The 20058-nt window shown below is 44.9% G+C and overlaps 1 protein-coding gene across 4 annotated transcripts in view; it reads left to right on the forward strand.

The window, feature by feature from the left end:
• Positions 1 to 20058, forward strand: part of LOC123345943 (intraflagellar transport protein 56) — a 102639-nt gene that overhangs the window by 21687 nt on the left and 60894 nt on the right. For 3 of the 4 annotated variants that reach the window (XM_044983075.1, XM_044983065.1, XM_044983093.1), the window contains exons 3-5: positions 5651 to 5788; positions 6373 to 6465; positions 14817 to 14931. In XM_044983075.1, the coding sequence (XP_044839010.1) occupies positions 5651 to 5788; positions 6373 to 6465; positions 14817 to 14931 (346 nt within the window). Of the gene's footprint in view, positions 1 to 5459; positions 5534 to 5650; positions 5789 to 6372; positions 6466 to 14816; positions 14932 to 20058 lie in introns of those variants that run through there. The other variant, XM_044983085.1, reaches the window with a different exon arrangement.

The raw sequence follows: 20058 nt of genomic DNA on the forward strand, positions 1-20058 counted from the left end.
TTTACATTGCATCACAGGAATATTTCAAGCCTCACATCCACAAGAGACTGCTTTTCACCTACACCCTAGCTGAGGATAGTCCTCAAAAAAGGGAGAGGGATATAAGAATGAGAGACAGTGACTTCCAATTCACCTCTCCTCCTCCCATCTCTCTGCTCATGACATCAGTAAATACCAGAGAGACTCTTAAACAAGGGGGAAGGGGGCAAGGGAGGAGTTCCAGGCTGAAAAGAGGATCCAGTCTGTGAAATTTACTGCAGCATATGGTGAGACAAAATCTAATGTTTTTAAGTTCACTTGTTAAATTAGGTTTTAACTTGTGTTTTGCTCTTTTATTTTCTTTTGTAGCCAATCCTGACTTTTAAGCATCATCACTTGTAATCACTTAAAATCTATCTTTCTGTAGTTATTAAACATATCTTATTGTTTTGTCTTAACCAGTGTTTGAATTAAAGTGTGTGGGATAACAAGGCTGGCACATTATCATTTTCCTTTGATGAAATGATGGACTTTCTATGAACTTGTACTGTTCAGGAGGGGGCTGAGCAGCACAAGATGCACATTTCAGGGAACAAGGCTTGGACTTAGAATTCGTGAGTATCTCCCTATATGTAATTCATGAGTGAATGGTCAGAGTGCTCATGTATTTCGCTGGGAGTGAATTTACATGCTGAAGACTGTGTGAGCAGGCCAGGAGTGGCTGTTTATATAGCAAAGCACTGTAAAGGGCACCCCCAGCTAGAGAACTGAAGGAGCTCAGCTATTCAACAGTCCAAATCGTACCCTGGGTAACATCACAGTGTGATGCTGGGTTCCATGACAGAATGTCTGCTACTACTAGATTTTTCTCAGGAACATATTTAGAAGTTGGGTTAAATCACACTAACCTTATCAATAGACGTTGACATCTTGGCAGGGCTTGATCCAAACCTTTTCCATTGATGAGGGTTTTATGGTCTTTTATCATTGTAAATTAATCCCATCCACACAGATATCTGTAAAAGTTTTCATATGCCCATAGACTTGCCAGGCCCTTGTTTTCATTCACTCCGTATAACTTTTCTGCTTCTGTGAGTGTGCAAGAGCAAAACACAACTGGTTTGCACACAGATTTGTGTTGTTGCAACAGTATAACACCTAGGCCATAGAGGTGTTTGCATCCACACTGACCATCGTGGGTTTGTTCGCATCATAGTATTTGAGACTGGATCTGCTGAAATAATTTCTTTTGCCTTTTAAAAGGCAATGTCTTGATTTAGCCCCCATAGCCAAGATGCATCGGACAGTTCATGTAGTGATTTTGTCACTGTAGAAAGGTCTTCTAGGTATCGACCAAGGTAATATACCATGCCCAGTATGCTCTCAGTTCTGGTACATATGTTGGGGTGTTCCATTCTCAGATTCCTTTTACTTTCTCAGGCTCAGACTGATTCCATCTCTCTTTATTGACTGTCCCAAAAGCTCAATTTGGGGTAGGTGGAAAACACACTTTTCTTTAACTTCAGTCTGGTCTGACTGATTAGGCCAAGGGCTTTATTGAAGATTTTGTTGTGTTCTTCCATTGAAGATCCATATATCAAAACATTGTCCATGAAAACTACAACTCCATTTGTGTTCGTTAACAGTTCTGCCATCTTTCTTTGGAAAATTTCAGGTGCACTGGTAATCCAAAAGGTAATCTTCGAAAGTAAAATCTCCCAAAGCGTTTGATAAATGTGTCAATTCAGCACTTTCTTTGGCTAGAAGAATTTGCCAAAGTTGGCTCGAGGCATTCAGCTTGGGAGAATACTTTAGTTCCTTTCATTTTGGGAAGGAAATCATCCAGAGTTGGGAGAACATATTTTTCTCTCCCAATTGCTTCATTAAGTCTTTTAAGATCCACACAGATTCATATTTTTCCACTTTTCTTTATAACTACTACCATTGGGGCACACCATACTGTTGGTCTTTGAAAGTTGTTTCTCTGGCCCATGTGTTCGGAGAACTTTCAGGGCTGTGTCAGGTGACTTCCATTCTGGGTGGGGTTGAAGGTTAGATGTCTGCTTCTGGATCATTTAAAAGTCACTAGTGTTTCCATGAATATTCAGTTTCACTGTCCAGGCAGGCTCTGTGTCATGAGATGTGATCGATGACAGAAACAATGGGTTTTGATTGTCAATAATATGAGTTAACACTCTGACTGCTTTGGTGCAACAAACAACTGCAAAATGTCCATATTTTGTGCAGTGTTGGAGAAGCCATGTTGGTCCTATGATATTAGATGTACAAGGTGGGTGAGGTAGTATCTTTTATTGGACCAAATTCTGTCGGTGAGAGAGACAAGGTTTTGAGTTTATGCAGAGCTCTTCTTCAGGTCTGGGGAACTAATTTGGAGTGTCACAGCTAAAGACAAGATGGAACAGATTGTTTAGCACATATTTCAAGAGACCATTTAAGGTGAAGTGGCCCATTAACACTTCACTTACACTGTTTTAATAAGCCATAAAGCTAATGTCTATTCGGACCATGATTTTTAGTGTCTAGCAAAGTTAAGAATTTAAGCTCCCAGACTTGTCTTTTTACAGTTTTGTGCAGGTTTCCTTTGAGGACAACAATCTATATCACTTGCTGGGATAGCTCAGTGGTTTGAGGATTGGCCTGCTAAACCCACAGTGTGAGTTCAATCCTTGTGGGGGCCATTTAAAGGAATGGGGTAAAAATCTGTCAGGGGATTTGTCCTGCTTTGAGCAGGGGGTTGGACTAGATGACCTCCTGAGGTCCCTTCCAACCTTGATATTCTATGAACCCACTAACAACTTCCTCAGTTGCTCTCCTGCTTCCTTTCTTCCCTATGACTGGAGGAAAGTTAATGGGCCATTTGAGGAGGAACTCACCTACAGTAACTCCTCACTTAAAGTCCTTCTGGTTAATGTTGTTTCCTTGTTACGTTGCTGATCAATTAGAGAACATGCTCGTTTAAAGTTGCGCAATGCTCCCTTATAACGTTGTTTGGCTGCAGCTTGCTTTGTCCACTGCTTGCAGAAAGAGCTAGTGATGGGGGCTTGGAACCAGGGTTGACAGGCCCCCCCATCAGCTCATTGCTCCCCTAAATTCCCTGTGCGGCAGCCGCTCAGCAGGCTATCAATTGACAACAGTTCAGCTGTCCCTCCCCACACCGCCATGTGTTGCTCCTGCCCTCTGCCTTGGACCTCCTCCCAGGAGCCTCCTGCTTGCTGTGCAGGGTGGGGGTGGGAAAGGGGAACTGTCAGGCTGTCTCTCTCCCCCTGCTTCTGCCCCTCTCTTACCCCATCTCCATAAAGCAGAGGGGGGACACAACAGGGCTCAGGAGGGAGCTTTCTGGCAGCAGCAGCTGTCTCAACTTGCTGATCTACTTAAAAAGGCAATGTACTTAGAGGAGGTCAGCGTACTTAAAGGGGCAATGCACATCTCTCTCTCTTCCACACACTGAGTTTGTGTCTCTGTCTGCCATGCTGTCTCCCCTCCCTCCATTTGTGCTGCCTTGTAGAGTGTGAGGCTACATTAACAACGTGTTAACCCTTGAGGGCTCAGCTGTTCTAGTTCATTATTTAGCAGTAAGGCATTCCCTGGGAAATATCCCACCCTCTTCCACCCACTGACTTCACCACCTCAACCAAGCTTCACAATCATCATTACTATATACAGTATTAAATTGTTACTGTATATATAATATAGTCTTTTGTCTGATTAAAAAAAAATTCCCTGGAACCTAATCCCCTCATGTACATTAATTCTTATGGGGAAATTGGATTTGCTTAACATCGTTTCGCTTAAAGTCGCATTTTTCAGGCCCATAACTACAACGTTATGCGAGGAGTTACTGTATTGAGTTGTCTGTAAAGGTCCACGCACACTGATGGCACTGAAGAGTACAGTGATGACATCACATACCACATGCTGATACGTCATGACATCACCACTGAATCATTTGTTCCCGGGGCCAAAAATCAGTAGTTCCCTGTTCTGATTTCATTATTTAGTGTTATATCCTATGTAGAGCCTCTAAGCATGTTGTCAAAGGACGTTACTATGTTCTCGCCTGCATGGGCGGCAGGTTATATATTTGTGTGGGGCCCGGGCCCCAGCAATATTCAGGGCTGGGCGCCCTGCTCCAGCAATAGTTGGAGCTGGGTCTCTTCCCGCCCCCCCCCCGGTCCTGCCTGGATCGGCCCAGGCCACCGCAGGTCTCCCCCCGCCGCCGCGTTGTGTTGCGTCCCTGCCTGACAGAACGCAGCGCGCCTCTCCCCTGCCTGCTGCCCGGAGGGCTCCCAGCAGATTTGCTGTCTCAAGGCAGGCTGCAACCCCAAACCCTCAGCCCCAGCCAGAGCCCTCATTCCCCCGCACCCTAATCCTCAGCCCCAGCCCTGAGCACCCCCACATCATGAACCCCTCATCCCCCAGAGCCATGCCCCAGCCCTGAGCACCCCCACATCATGAACCCCTCATCCACAGCCCTCACCCCACACACCAAACCTCTGCCCTAGCCCTGAGCCCCCTCCTGCATCATGAACCCCTCATCCACAGCCCTCACCCACAGCCCAACCCTCTTCCCTAGCCCTGAGCCCCCTCGCATCATGAACCCCTCATCCACAGCCCTCACCCCACAGCCCAACCCTCTTCCCTAGCCCTGAGCCCCCTCCTGCATCATGTACCCCTCATCCTCAGCCCCACAGTCCTCACCCGGCCCTCCCTCCCCCGTCCCACACACCCCTTCCCAACCCCAAACTCCATCCCAAAGCCTGCACCCTTCACCTCCTCCTGCACACCCACCCCCTGCCCCAGCCCAGAGCCTGCACCCAGCACCCTTCCTGCACCCTAATCCCCAGCCCAGGATCTGCACCCCAGACCTCCCCCGCCGAGCCCCCTCCCAGAGCCTTAGGCAGGTGGGGGCGGAGTTGGGGGGGGCGGAGTTGGGGGCGGGTTCTGGGCCCCACCAACATTTTTACAAACTTGCCACCCATGCTCGCCTGACAAAAGCACTGGTGTTGTACCACAGCCCCAAGTTTTCTGCTGCACAATCACACTATTAGCAACCCCAGGCACTGAAAAGCCATGAGTCAGACCCAAAAATCTGTTCTCTTCGCTTTCTTCACTGATGAGCCTCTCAAGCGGACCTGGGTCCTGTTTTCAAGCTTGTCTCCAGACCCCTGAAGGCCGGGTTTGTATTACACATGAAAACTCACAGGCTCATCTCAACCGCTCGTCCCCAGAGCTGGGACATTTACCAAAAATAAATAAATATTGTGACACTGCGGCGACAAAATCACACCCCGCTCCTTGGGTTGCTATGGAGATAGGCGCGAGCCGCACCGGAAACATCCCTTCTCAAACTCTCCCCGGAGAATCGAGCGGCTCCTCTTTTGCGCCAGCCACGGGGTCGGGGCCGGAACTGTGAGCTGGGACGTGAGTTCCAGACGGGCCCTATTCGGTGTCTCACTTACTCATTCTCCCCCCCCCCCGCGGCGTTACCGGGGTAACGGAGTCGTTGGAGCGGCGAGGAGCCCGGGGCAAGATGGTGAGGGACAGGGCGGGGAGGGGGTCGCCGCTTGTGGGACGCAGGAGCGGGGAGGTCTGACCCCCCCAGCGCCTCCCCGCTCTCACCCCGTTTCCCCTCTTCTTTCTGCCCCTCCAGATGCTCTCCCGGGCCAAGCCGGCCGTGGGGGGCGCCCCGCCGCAGGGCGACAAACGGAAGAAGAAAGGCAAGAAAGTCCCGCAGCTGGAGGAGCTGCTGGCCCAGAGGGACTTCACCGGCGCCATCGCCCTGCTGGAGGTAACGGGGGAGGGGGCTCGGCCTACGGGGCTCTGCGCTGCCGCAGCTAACGGGCTAACTCCGCCAGTCTCCCAGGCAACGGGGGTGCGAGTGGGAGGGGCCGCAGGTCCCCGGGTCCCCATTCCCCGCGTCCCCCCGCCAGTGCAGGATTGGTGCCCAGTGCACAGCCCCCGGGGCCTCGTCCAAGCCCTTCTCCCAGTGACTGGGGTGATGAGGCTCCTTCTGGCAGACTGTTCCCAATTGCAGCAGAGCTCCCGGTTTGGAAAAAGTTCCAGCTTTTTTCAACTAATTTGTCCTTTCTGTTCTTTCTTACACCCTAGATATGCCCCCTGCACCCGCCTGAATAATCACTCGCCCTCCTTTACTTTTACAGCTTTACAATATTTGTACAGAGACTATGTGGCTGGATAGAAACTGCCTGTCCTTGAAAATGTGATATTCACACCGCCTGACTTCAGTGTCCGGAGTTGTCAAGCCAGCAGAAATCATCCTTATATTAATTTTATAAATTAATTTGTTTCACATGAGACAATCTGACAAAATTTGACAGCTGGTGTCATTTTTGCATCCCTTTTTCTTTGAAGTTTAAACGGCATGTGGGGGAACAAGATGAGGACACTGACCTCTGGATTGGATACAGCGCCTTTCACCTGGGGGACTACAAGAGAGCATTGGAGGTGAGATGAAAAAATCCTGCTTCCTGTTGGAGAGAATCAGGATGTTGTCCTAAAGTGGTGGCAGCAGGCAGGAGAGATGGTTTTTGGTGGTGCAGAAGAAATGGGTCAGGCCACTTGTGTATAAATCCAACAGCAATAGAGAAAACTATACAGAAAGGCAGTTTGGATTAGGGAAATAGGAGTTTCTACACTGAAACAGTCTATTGGTCCAGCATCCTAGTTAATCTTTGCCCCAAAGCCTAAATTGTCCTTTTCTTAATTTCATGACAGTTGTTCTAACATTCTTTTCCCTATTTGGTGTGTACACCTTCAGAAAGTAATATGTGGAAAGTAATTGTTTGAGCTGTTTGGAACCTTGTTATGGGTTGAGTTAAAACCTTGTTGCTATTGATGGGCGTGAATTCACTCTTCAGTTAGCATAACTGTAAGGATAAATTAACCACAGCCCCCCATCTAAAAGTAAAGGGTTATGTGAACTCACTGAACAAGTTTGGACTGTATGGGCATGGGGTGTGTGTGTACGCTAAATATTGTTTTTGGGGGGTTTGGGGCAGACCGTGTGTGTGTGTATGCACCCATGCACAGGACCAGAGAGACACAGAGACTACCTGGAAAAATCCAAGCAAAAGTTATAACCAAATGAGACCCTGAGGGAAACTTAGAGATAGGTTCTGGGATGCTGGCTGAAAAGAAGCTTGGACCTGTAAGCTAAGAAACTCCTCTTTTTGCCTTTGGTTAATCCTGTATTTGGAAAAGCAGGACTTTGATGCAATCTTGTTTATTTACAAGGAATGTACACAGGAAATATGAGATTCCATTTTCAGTACTTCCAGCAGGAACATCCCCAGGGCCCTGAACTTTGAATAACCATTCAGGTCAAAAAGGGGCAACATAATCATATCCTCACCTTCATTATTTAGCCAAGCGGTAGTATTACATATTCAGTTCTTTTAAATATTTTTTTCTCAGTCCCTCTAGCCCCTTAATTATTTTGTTGCTCTTCTATGAATTTTCTGATGTCTGCATAAAACCTCCCTTTTACCCCCAAAGAGTTTTCAAGGTTATTAGAACATATGTTTATTCAAGTAATCTATAGATTATCAAGTTGCTTGCATCATATAGTGCCTATTGTACTCCTTTTGGGTAAGAAGGTGCCCCTGTGGGATTCTGCCGCCTTCTCCCCACAACCTTCTGCCTCTCCTGCTGTGAAATAGAATTTGTTGCCAGTCCTGGGTCACTGAGCCCATACTCTGTTATAGAATCATAGAATATCAGGGTTGCAAGGGACCTCAGGAGGTCATCTAATCTAACCCCCTGCTCAAAGCAGGATCAATCACCAGACAGATTTTTACCCCAGTTCCCTAAATGGCCTCCTCAGGGATTGAGCTCACAACCATGGGTTTAGCAGGCCAATGCTCAAACCACTAGGTGTGCCCACACATCGCTCTCTCTTGACATCTAGCAAAACCTAAGTCTGCTTCTATTGACTATCTTGTCTTGTGCCATTCTGAAATGAGCCTTCACAGCCTATTAATTTGTTTCTATACCCTCCTATTTTCACACCTCCCTTTAGCCCTGGGAAAAATACTAAAGTGAATTCATAGAACTAGGGATCACAGGGGAAAAAACATCCCTCCATAGTTTTAGAGAATTATGCTGTGAAACTATGATGACTTTTCCCCTTATAGAAGTAGGTGGAGATTTTTGCTCACATGTACAGGGTTAAATGAGTTTCCAGACTTGGGTGGAATCATAGAATATGAGGGGTGGAAGGGACCTCAGGAGGTCATCTAGTCCAACCCCCTGCTTAAAGCAGGACCAATCCCCAACTAAATCATCCCAGCCAGGGCTTTGTCAAGCCTGACCTTAAAAACGTCTAAGGAAGGAGATTCTACCACCTCTCTAGGTAACCCATTCCAGTGCTTCACCACCCTCCTAGTGAAAAAGTTTTTTCCGAATTTCCAACCAAAACCTCCCCCACTGCAACTTGAGACCATTACTCCTTGTTCTGTCATCTGCTACCACTGAGAACAGTCTAGATCCCAGGGGCGGCTCTAGGCACCAGCAAAGCAAGCAGGTGCTTGGGGCAGCCCATTTGCAGGGGTGACAGCCAGCAGGGATCCAGCCTGGGAGCTGAGAACCAACAGGGGGCCCTGGGAGCTGTAGTTCCTTGGTTAGCTCCCTGCCTATAGAGCCAGTGCTGGAACAGGGGAAGAACTACATTTCCCAGCATTCCCTTGGCCGCTATCAACAGGAAAGGTAGGGGGAGGGAGTATGGTAGCTGAAACCTCATGTTGCAGCTTGCTGTGAATTGAGAGCTCACTGCTAGAGCGGGGTGGCACTGTGAATGGGGAACAAGTGTGCCCAAGGAGTAGAAGGGGGTGAAGCGGGGAGCCCAGAGCTGGGGCAGCATGGTGTGGGTGGGGGGAGAGCCCAGGGCTGGGACGGCAAGGGGGTGCAGGTAAGGGGAGGCCCAGAGCTGGGGCGGCAGGGGGTGCAGGTGTGGGGGGGGGAGCCCAGGACTGGGGTGGGGGCAGCCAAAAATTTTTTGGCATGGGGCGGCAAAAAACCTAGAGCCGGCCTTGCTAGATCCATCCTCTTTGGAACTCCCTTTAAGGTAGTTGAAATTAGCTATCAAATCCCCCCTCATTCTTCTCTTCTGCAGACTAAACAATCCCAGTTCCTTCAGCCGCTCCTCATAAATCATATGCTCCAGCCCCCTAATCAGATTTTTTTGCCCTCTTTTGGACTCTTTCCAATTTTTCCACTTCCTTCTTGTAGTGTGGGGCCCAAAACTGGACACAGTACTCCAGATGAGGCCTCACCAATGTCAAATAGAGGGGAATAATCACGTCACTCGATCTGCTGGCAATGCCCCTACTTACACAGCCCAAAATGCCGTTAGTCTTCTTGGCAACAAGGGCACACTGTTGACTTGTATCCAGCTTCTCGTCCACTGTAACCCCTAGGTCCTTTTCTGCAGAACTGCTGCCTAGCCACTCGGTCCCTAGTCTGTAGCAGTGCATAGGATTCTTCTGTCCAAAGTGCAGGACTCTGCACTTGTCCTTGTTGAACCTCATCCGATTTCTTTTGGCCCAATCCTCTGATTTGTCTAGGTCCCTCTGTATCCTATCCCTACCCTCTAGCGTATCTACCACTCCTCTCAATTTAGTGTCATCTGCAAACTTGCTGAGGGTGCAATCCACGCCATCCTCCAGATCATTAATGAAGATATTGAACAAAACCGGCCCCAGGACCGACCCTTGGGGAACTCTGCTTGATACCGGCTGCTAACTAGACATGGAGCCATTGATCACTACCCATTGAGCCTGATGATCTAGCCAGCTTTCTATCCACCTTATAGTCTATTCATCCAGCCTATATTTCTTTAACTTGCTGGCAAGAATACTGTGGGAGAGCATGTCAAAAGCTTTGCTAAAAACAAGGAATAACACGTCCACTGCTTTCCCCTCATCCACAGTGTCAGTTATCTCATCATAGAAGGCAATTAGGTTAGTCAGGTATGACTTGCCCTTGGTGAATCCATGCTGACTGTTCCTGATCACTTTCCTCTCCTCTAAGTGCTTCAGAATTGATTTCTTGAGGACCTGCCTCATGACTTTTCCAGGGACTGAGGTGAGGCTCATTGGCCTGTAGTTCCCTGGAGATGGACTATCCCTTCCCAACCAGCCCTGAATATGTCTGCAAGATTTTTGAGGCTATTTCATTTTACCCTTATTCTGGAACAATGAGTGGGGGACGGAAGTTAGAAGCAGGTGAAAAGATCTCAGTTAATTCTCTTCTCTACAATTGCCAGGGATGCTTGGAATTGGTAGACCTCAACGTTTTCCATCGCCTTAAATATTGGAATTGGGAAGGCTAAAGGGCATGAGTTAGCAGTACTGAAACTTTCTTTAGCTGCATCTGGTAATATCTGCTTGTGGAGATGGAGAGACATTCTGTAAAAAAAAAAAAAAATTAAGTTTATCCTGTTGCATTGAATACTTTGTAAGGGCTTACATTACTAAAAGGAAATCCAGGATGGATTTTAAATTTTGAACACTCTCTTGGATGCAAGAGTAAAAGAGGACCAGACACATCAGTAAATAAAATAATCCAGTCTGTCTAAATCTGTTTCACCACCTGGTGGTGATATTGATCCAGGCCTTTAAAAAGTGCCACTATTTGTATTGTCTCTTGGGCTGTCTGCTAATACAGGCATTAGGAGCTGGTCTGTGTGTATACACACATGATACATATACATGCGGACCAGCTTTTAACTTAAAATGGAAAGTGGCTTGGAATTTTTTTTATGCACATGTAGAGAAGTCTTAATTTTTTAACTGAGTATCTCTCCATCCCCACAAGCAGATAGTTTCCAGATGTAACTAAAGATTTCACTGATTTTTATCCTCACAGCTGTCTTTCACAAGGCACAGAGTTGCTTGATATTTTTTTTTAAAAAAGAATTTAAAAAGTCTGTTAAAGGTGCTGAGCATAATGTGCTTTGTTCTACACAAATGACTGATGAAATTAAATGGTTTACATGGCAACATTCAAGCATATGGAATGAACATAAATGTAGAAGGAAGTTAGAGGTGAGGTATTACATATCCAGTACCTTTGCATAACTGTGGCTGATTACTTTAAAATCTTAAATTGGGACCCCGTGTCCAACAGAGGTGTTGTAATACTTAATGTGGATTTTATTTTATTTATTTTTGCTATTATGGAATTCCTGATACTGTCTTTTTATGTCCATATTTTAGCCTGTGCTAAACCATGACTTACAGTTATTTAAAAAGGTGCATACCGGAATCTACAATAGATGAGTTCCATTATTGAGTGGGATTTCCTGGCGGATATAATGTCACCTGAACAGTGCATGCTAGGGTGTGACATGGAATAGGTAACTTTAAAGCGTCAGAAAAGATTAGAAAAAAGTTGTTTGTGCTGATGTCCCTTTTACCCTTGTTATCTGGGACATAGAATATATTACATAGCCCCGCAGTTAACTTTTATACTGTTATGGGTCCCCCATTGTCATTCTATTGATTTATTCTATAATGTGGACAGCGAGAGACCAGTAGCACACATTCTATGTCAGAATCTAATATGAAATAAAGGTAATAGAGTTTGAGGCCAGCGGGACCACCAGATCATCTAGTCGAACCTCTTGTATGTCACAGGCCACCAACAGCACTCTCACACTAAACCCAACCACTGATAGTAGACCAAAGTATTACAGCACAAAAGAGACTCAACTATTATGTGGCACAGGCAAATAATAGGAGGAGCTGCAGTGTATCAGTAGCAGGGAAATGATTAAGTGAGATTAAGCTAGACAATCTTGGTAAGGACCTGTATCCTTTGCTGCAGAAGAATTCCCAAGGTTCCTGCCAATCTGACCTGGAGAAAAATCCCTTCCCAAACCTGCATATGATCAGTTAGACTCAGCATGTGAGCAAGAACCTGCCAGCTGTGCCAGTGAGGGAGAGACTGCTCATCCCCGCCTTAGAACACTGGCCCACCCTGTCCAGCGTTCCTCTCCATCTGTGGTCATCTCACATCCTTCAGAGGAAGGACACAAAAGCGGGCAAGCAAATATAAACCCAGAATAGATTGTGGGCTGAGGAAAATCCTTTCCTGACCCCTGCAGGGGACTGACTAAAGCTCTGAAACGTGAGCTTTTGGAAACATAAACTGGAAGGAGTTCTATTGGGAGGTTGTTCCAGAACCTCGCTTCTCTGATTATTAGAAACCTATTTCTAATTTCCAGCCTGAATTTGCTTATGGCCAGTTTATACCCATTTGTGCCTATGCCATCACTGTCATCTAACTTAAACATCTCTTCACCCTCCCTGGTGTTCACCGCCCCTGATATATTTATAGAGAGCAATCATATCCTCTCTCAGCCTTCTTTTTGCTAGTCTAAACAAGCCAAACTCTTCCAATCTCATCTCAAAATAGGCCCTCCATTCCCCTGATTATCCTGGTAACTGTTCTCTACACATCTGTTCCTGTTTGAATTAATCTTTCTTGAGCAGGGGTGACCAGAATTGTATACTATATTCTGAAAGAGGCATTATCAGTGTCTTGTATAATGGCATTAATACTTCTCTTTCTCTACTGGAAATGCTATGCTTGTCAGGAATCAGGGTCTGCAACAGAGCTAGTCTGGAAGCAGCGCCTGCGGCAGAACCAGTCTCTGGGCAATCTGAGTGCAGCTGGCCTGTAGTAGACTGCCTGAGTGGCTACACTGCCTGATTGATTGGAAGGGTCAGAAGACTGGATCTTAGGCCCAGCAGTAGCAGCAATTCAGTGGCTGCTCAAAGCATTTGCTCGTGTTTGTGATAGCTCCTGCCTTGTTCCAGCCCTGCTCCTGCCTTCACTCCAGATAACCCGGTTCTGACCCAGGACTTGTACTCATGGCTCCTGACTCCAGCTGTGACCTTAGACTTGGGCACCTGGCTTCCAATTCCTGGGTATTGATTCCTGCTCTGACCACTAGGCGTGACTACTGCTCCAAGTGCCCACATCCTGGCCACTAACATAATCTGATATATCCTAGTTTTGTCAGAAGCTGGGATTGGGTGACAGGGCATGGATCACTTGATGATAACCTGTTCATTCCCTTTGGGGCACCTGCCATTGGCCACTGTCAGAGGACAGGATACTGGGCTTGAAGGACCTTTGGTCTGACCCAGTATGGCCGTTCTTATGTTCTAGTGTTTTTCTTTTTCACAGCCACATCACTTTAGTGGCTTGTAGTCATCCTATGATCTACCAGCACACCCAGGTCTCCCACCTCCTCTCTCAACTTGTGGGCCTCTATTATTAGACCCTAAGTGCATGACCTTGTATTTTGTACTATTGAATTTCATACCACTTCTATGGCTCCAGTCTTCAAAGTCATCTAGATCTCCCTGTATAACATGCCAATCCACCTCTGTATTGACTATGCCTCCCAACTTCGTATCATTAGCAAATTTTATTAACACACTCCTACTTTTTGTGCCATGGCCCCAGCATTGGATAAGATTGGTCCAAAGAGCAGTCCTTGAGGAACTCCACTAGTAACTGCCCTCCAATCCGATAATTTCAGCACAACTTGTTGCCTTCTCCCCTTTAGACAGTTTCTTATCCATTTTACAGTTCTTGTACTAATCCCCATCTTTTGTAATTTAACTAACAATTTCCTATGCTGTATCATGTCAGAGCTTTAGTGAAGTCCAAGTATATTAGATCTACTCCATTTCCTTTATCTAAAAATCAGTTTTCTTCTTGAAGTAGGAAAATTTGGTTAATCTGGCATGATCTGCCTTTGGTAAACCCATGTTAAATTAGAGCCCTCTTCTTCCGTTTATCTCCATGAATTTAATTATTCTTTCCTTCACAATTTGTTCTACAGCCGTGTGTACTATTGAGGTTAGACTAACAGGTCTGTAGTAGCCTGAATCACTTTTTTCCCTTTCTTAAATATAGGTATGCTACTAGCTATTCTCCAGTCGTACAAAACTACCCTAAATAAATTTATTAAAAATCCTTGGTTCCAGACTACTTATCTCACATGCCAGTTCTTTCAGTATTCTGAGTTGGAAATTATCCAGTCTCCTTGATTTGAGCGTGTTAAGCTCTTTAAGTTTTTCTTCCACCTGTGGTAATTTGCATATCTGTACACTCTCTTCCATCAGCTGTCCTGCCTTTATGGCTGTGTTCCATTTTTATCATCCATATTGAAAATGTAGGCAAAGCATTTGTTTTAGTCTTTGGACCATACCTAGATTATCTTTAATCTCCTCTCCATTCACACTGCATAGCAGCCCAACCTCCTCCTCTTTTTAATTATATAACCAAAAAACCTCTGATTTATTTTAATTTCCTTGGCAAGAGCTAATCCATCTTGACTCTTAGCAATTCCCACTTTATTACTATATTTTCTAACCTCCAAGATGTAGCCTTTTTTGCTGATCAATCCCTTTTTGCATTACTTATAGGCTCTCTGCTTACTCTTAATAACCTTTTTGAGGTGATTATTCATCCTACAACTATCCAGTATAACTGAGCTCAGAACGTAGTCAGGGTTTTTGTTTCAGTTGTATACGTCACACTATAACTATATCTGTGCGTAACAGTGAAATATAGACAGATGGCTAAAGACAGGTAGTGTTAAGAAGAACATGTAAAGTATCAGTGCTGAGAAGGAATGGGGTATGTGGGCAGCTGGTAGATCTGGAAGGGGGTATGCAATAAGAAAAGTTTGGAAACTTCTGGTCTACATAATGCTTGTCTTGCTGTCAAATGTCTGGGACATCACAGAGAAAGTGTCTCTCAAACCTTCTGTCTTTCAGGAATATGAGGCTTTGACCAAGCAACCAGGTTGCAACCCTGATGTCTGGGTGAACCTAGCATGCACTTACTTCCTCTTGGGGATGTATACACAAGCTGAACAGGCAGGCTTGAAAGGTGAGGTGTGTCTCTTGGATTGACTGTGATAGGGGTTATGGTGTCTTAAAAACCCTTGCAATGTGTGACATTGCACTCCATATGATTTTAAGAAAATATGCTAATTAGTGTGAATATAATTTAACTGGAATATGCTTCATGCAAAAGGTCTCTTGTAAGGTATCATTACAAAGCCTATAATTTACTGAGTGTGGTCATCCAATTTTGTATAAATGTATCATTCTTGTATCTGAAACTAGAAATATGAAATATAACTCTGAGGTCCTATTGTAATTATGCAAAGTATGGGCCATTAATGGTGGTTTGGAATCTTGATAGCTCCCATCAACTAGGACAATTGGTTGTAAATGGCTCTGTTTACTTGCAAGCCTTCGTGTGAGTCAGGCCAGGAAGAATGAAGGCTTGGGGTCTCTCAGGATATATGACCATTTCACCTGGTACTGGAATCCATCTTAAACCTGGTGCTTTTCCAGTTAGAAGGAGGGGTGGGGACCCAGAGAGATAAGATTCCTGCCGTGTGCCAAAGCTGTATAAGGGGGTGGAACAGAACAAAGGAGGTTCCAGTCATGATAAATCCCGTAGTTACCACCTCAGCTGGAGCTAACAAGAACTGTACCGAGGAAAGGATTGGGTCCAGACTAGGAAGGAGTCCAGTCTGTGAAAGAAGCTTATTGGAACATTTCTGAGGGTGAGATTTCATCTGTAATCAGTTTCTTAATGTATTAGGCTTAGACTTGCGTGTTTTGTTTTATTTTGCTTGATAATTTACTTTGTTCTGTCTGTTATTACTTGGAACCACTTAAATCCTACTTTTTATACTTAATAAAATCACTTTTGTTCATTATTGAACCCAGAGTAAGTAATTAATACCTGCGGGAGCAAACAGCTGTGCATCTCTCTCTATCAGTGTTATAGAGGGCGGACAATTTGTGAGTTTACCCTGTATAAGCTTTATACAGAGTAAAACAGATTTATTTGGGGTTTGGATCCCATTGAGAGCTGGGTGCTGGAGACAGGAGCACTTAAGCTGTTTTCAGTTAAGTCTGCAGCTTTGGGGCACATGGTTCAGACCCTGGGTCTGTGTTGCAACAGATTAGTGTATCTGTCTCAACCAGACAGGGTTCTGGAGGCCCAAACTGGCAGAGAAAACTGGCTCAGAGGTAGTTTCAGCACATCAGGTGACAGTCCCAAGGGGGTCTCTGTGACCGAACCCATCACACAATGCATCCTACAGAACGTGTTTTATGCTTTTGGAAAGTAAGATCTGAAACAAGAATGCAAGAAGCTGATCTATCCAACATCTTGGCAGGGGGTTAGACTAGATGACTTTTGCGGTCCCTTCTAGCCCTATGAGTCTATTATTCTAAGCTTGTGTTCAAAGCTGTTTTTATTTAACAAGAGGGTTGTAATGTCTCTTGCTCTGTAAGAAAGTCTTGGGCAGGTGGAGCATCTGGAATTGAAATGGTCTATTAGAAATGAATTTCTCCTGATTGTGTAATTCCTTGGATAATGGAGTTGAGAGTATGCTTATAAAATTTGCAGATGACACTAAGATGGAGTAGTTGCAAGCACTTCGGTGACAGGATTAGAATACAAAATGACCTTGATAAATTGGGGAACTGGTCTGAGGTCAACAAGAGGAAGTTCAATAAAGATGAGCACAAAGTACTACACTTAACAAGGAAAAATCAAATGCATAAATACAAAATTGGGAATAACTGGCTACGTAGTAGTACTGCAGAAAAGGATCTAGGAATTATGGTGGATCACAAATTGAACATGAGCCAACAATATGATACAGTTGTGAAAAAGGCAAATATTCTGAGGTGTATCAATAGGAGTACTGTATGTAGGCACAGGAGGTAATTGTCCTGCTCTACTTGGCATTGGTGAAACTTCAGCTTGAGTATTGTTTCCAGTTTTTGGGTGCCACACTGCAAGAAAAATATGGACAAACTGGAGGAGAGCAGTAAAACTGATAAAAGGTTTAGAAATCCTGATTTATGAGGGAAGGTTGAAAAAAACTGGGCATGTTTAACCTTGAGAAAAGAAGACTTGGGGGTAGGGGAAGGACCTGATAACAGCCTTCAAATATTTTAAGGGCTGTTATAAATGATCAGCTGTTCTCCATGTTCACTGATGGTAGGACAAGAAGTAATAGCTTAATCTGCAGCAAGGGAGATTTAGTTAGATATTAGGAAAACTACCTAATCCATAAGGATAGTTGCGTACTGGAATAGTTTACCAAGGGAGGCTGTAGAATCCCCATCATTGAAGGTTTTTAAGAATAAGTTTAACAAACACCTTTCAGGGATGGTCCTGCCTCAAGTGTGGCAGGATGGACTAGGTCAACTCTCAATGTCCCATCCAGCCTTACATTTTTGTTATTTACAGATCTAAAATTCAGTTTGTGTTGTAGTTGACTAGCGGCAGGGAGTTACCATCCTGTTGATTGTGAGCCAGTGCTACTGAAGCTAACTAGCGCAGCACTACTGTCAGAAAATGAAATGTAGGCAACAGTACATTGGTCTCCCTGACATGGGTAGGGCCCCATATAGACTTTGAGTGGTTCAGTAGATGGTATGCTGGCTTATGCATCAGTGCTGAACCAAAGCAGTTTAGACATTTGGGGACTGATGCCTGCAAGGTGCTGAGTTCACTTAACTACTGGTCAACTTCTGTTGGAGTTGGGGTTGTTCAACACCTTGTAGGAGGACTTGGCTGTTGCAAGAAAGGGTCCTAAAGTTCCCGTGGCACTGTCTGAAAGAGGAGGGCTGAGAACCCAATTCCAATCCCATTCTGCCTGTCTAAAATTCTCACTGCAGTTTCACTTTAAGAAGTTACCCATCCACTTTCTGTCTATCTCAGTGTAGTATTTGAATAAAATCAAATTGCATTTTAAATCTCTTTCTTAGCAATTGAAAGAGAGGGTCTTCAAGTATGCATCATTGTGGACTCCACAGTAGTTATGCATGCACTTTATTTGTGCAAGATCTGATTTTTGTTTTTTAATGGCATTGTTCATTGGGGCAGTGCATGTTCCCTGTGCAAGGGCATAAAGGGTGGAGTAGCCACAACCCTCCTTCCTTCAGTTCTATCTTGCTGCCTATAGCAGCATGGTAGAATCCAGTAAGTCTCTGACCCGCTACTTCTACTGAGCTCAACCTTTTTCAAACAATTCTGTGAAGAAATCTATATTCGCCCTCTTGTTTTTTCTCTTCTTCAATTTGGACATTCTAAAACCAACTCCTACCCCGTACAATGGGGCTAGGCACCCTCTGCCTACTGCTATGGCAGACTTAAAATCTTCTAGGTTTAAACCCTGTCGGATCTGTGACTTACTCATCCTTTCTGGTTGATGGACATTGTTGCTGCTTATTCTGTTTGGAGGAAAGTCACATCTCAAATAAGTATGTGGTTTGTAAATCTTTCTTGAGGACTTGGAGATCAAGGGACGCATGACTGAAACTGTACTTGCTTGAACAATCAACGTGCACCACCTAGGACCTGGAAGAGAATACTACCTCCAAAGAACAAAGAGAGTAGGGTTGATCAGGAATGGAAAAAGAAGGGGAAAAAACGCTGTCAAAATTGGTAGACTGGCACTGAGGCCAGCTGACATTAGGTTGGCCTGAACTCCAGCTCTTCTAGCACAGACAAATTCATTATTGGAGCCAGCAATTATGTCCGAAGCAATGGGTGAGGCTGAAAGGCAAAGCCAAACAGAGCCTAGACATGGCTCCAAACATTGGGTAATACCATCTCGGAAGGAGGAGAAAAGATTTGTCTTGTGAACCCCAAGTTTCACTTCACTTGAAAAGTACTTGCTTTCAGAATCAGACATAAAAATACAAATGTGTCACAACATGCTATTACTGAAAATTTTTTTCTCATTTTTATCATGGAATATAAATATTGTACTTACATTTCAGTGTATAGTATATAGAGCAGTATAAACAAATCATTGTCTGTATGAAATGTTAGTTTGTACTGACTTTGCTAGTGGTTTTTATGTAGCCTGTTGTAAAACTAGGCAAATATCTAGATGAGTTGATGCACCCTCTGAAAGACTTCTGTGTATCCCCAAGGGTACATGTACCCCTGGTTGAGAACCACTGGTCTAAGTCATTTGCTGAGATTGGAATGACAGCAAATCCGGCACTAACAAAGATTCTAGAACCAACCACTGTGCCGATTATGGGCCTGAGGTACACTCTTACAGAGCACCCTGGATCACCTTTGGAGACATCTTTGGCATGGGGCTGATACCTGATATCAGAACTAAGCCCAGTTTATTACCACAGGGCTTCTGTTAAGATAAGATCTCCCTTCCTTCTCCCACAGGAATTGGCAGGGGAAGGCATGCTGCTGGAAATAATAAAGCACAGGAGAAGGCAAGTCCAGTGATAAAAAGAATGTGGGCAGACAGCATGAGGCTGACAGCCCATTGGGAGAGGGTTGTTTTGTGGCATTGTGCACAAGAAAGGCTAGCAAGGTGGGAAGGCTCTTCTTTCAAAAAGGAGAGGGAAGGAGCAGGAGCTGTTGTTAGGAGGAAGGAAAATCTAGAAAGGGATAAGAATGAGTCTAAAAATCACCCATTAAATTACTTTAAATATCTACAAGTTAATACAAGGAAATTCCATCTCTGGGAAGGGGACATTTTGGGATGAGCTCTGCTTTCATGGTTTAGGATGCCAATAGAATTATTGTCCCATGTTACAAGGAAGGCTTTGCTCACTCTCCAGTTTTGTGACCACACAGATACAGTACCTGCATAATTTTCCTTTTTTGTAGAGGTGCCACATACATTCATTTATATGGTGCATTAATGGCCAGCTGGGTGGGTAGGGCAGAGATGGGAATACTGATTACCTGGGGAGATACAGCCAAGGGAAGGTTTTTGGAAGAAGGACTTTCCCAGCAGAGGTTAGTAGCTATGTAGGATAAGCAACTTCAGTGAGCTCCACAGCTGGGGATGTGTGCCCTGTAGAGTTCCCAATCTTGGCAGAGCAGGGTCTGCTGCAGTGAAGTTTATGAGCTCCATAGAGGAGGTGCCTTCTGTAAACTCTTCCCCCGCCCCCTTCTTGGTTTGGACATTAACAGCTTCCTGTATGCAATCTCCTTCTC

The sequence above is a fragment of the Mauremys mutica genome, chromosome 1, assembly GCF_020497125.1.
Source record: "Mauremys mutica isolate MM-2020 ecotype Southern chromosome 1, ASM2049712v1, whole genome shotgun sequence".
Classification (NCBI taxonomy): Eukaryota; Metazoa; Chordata; order Testudines; family Geoemydidae; genus Mauremys; species Mauremys mutica.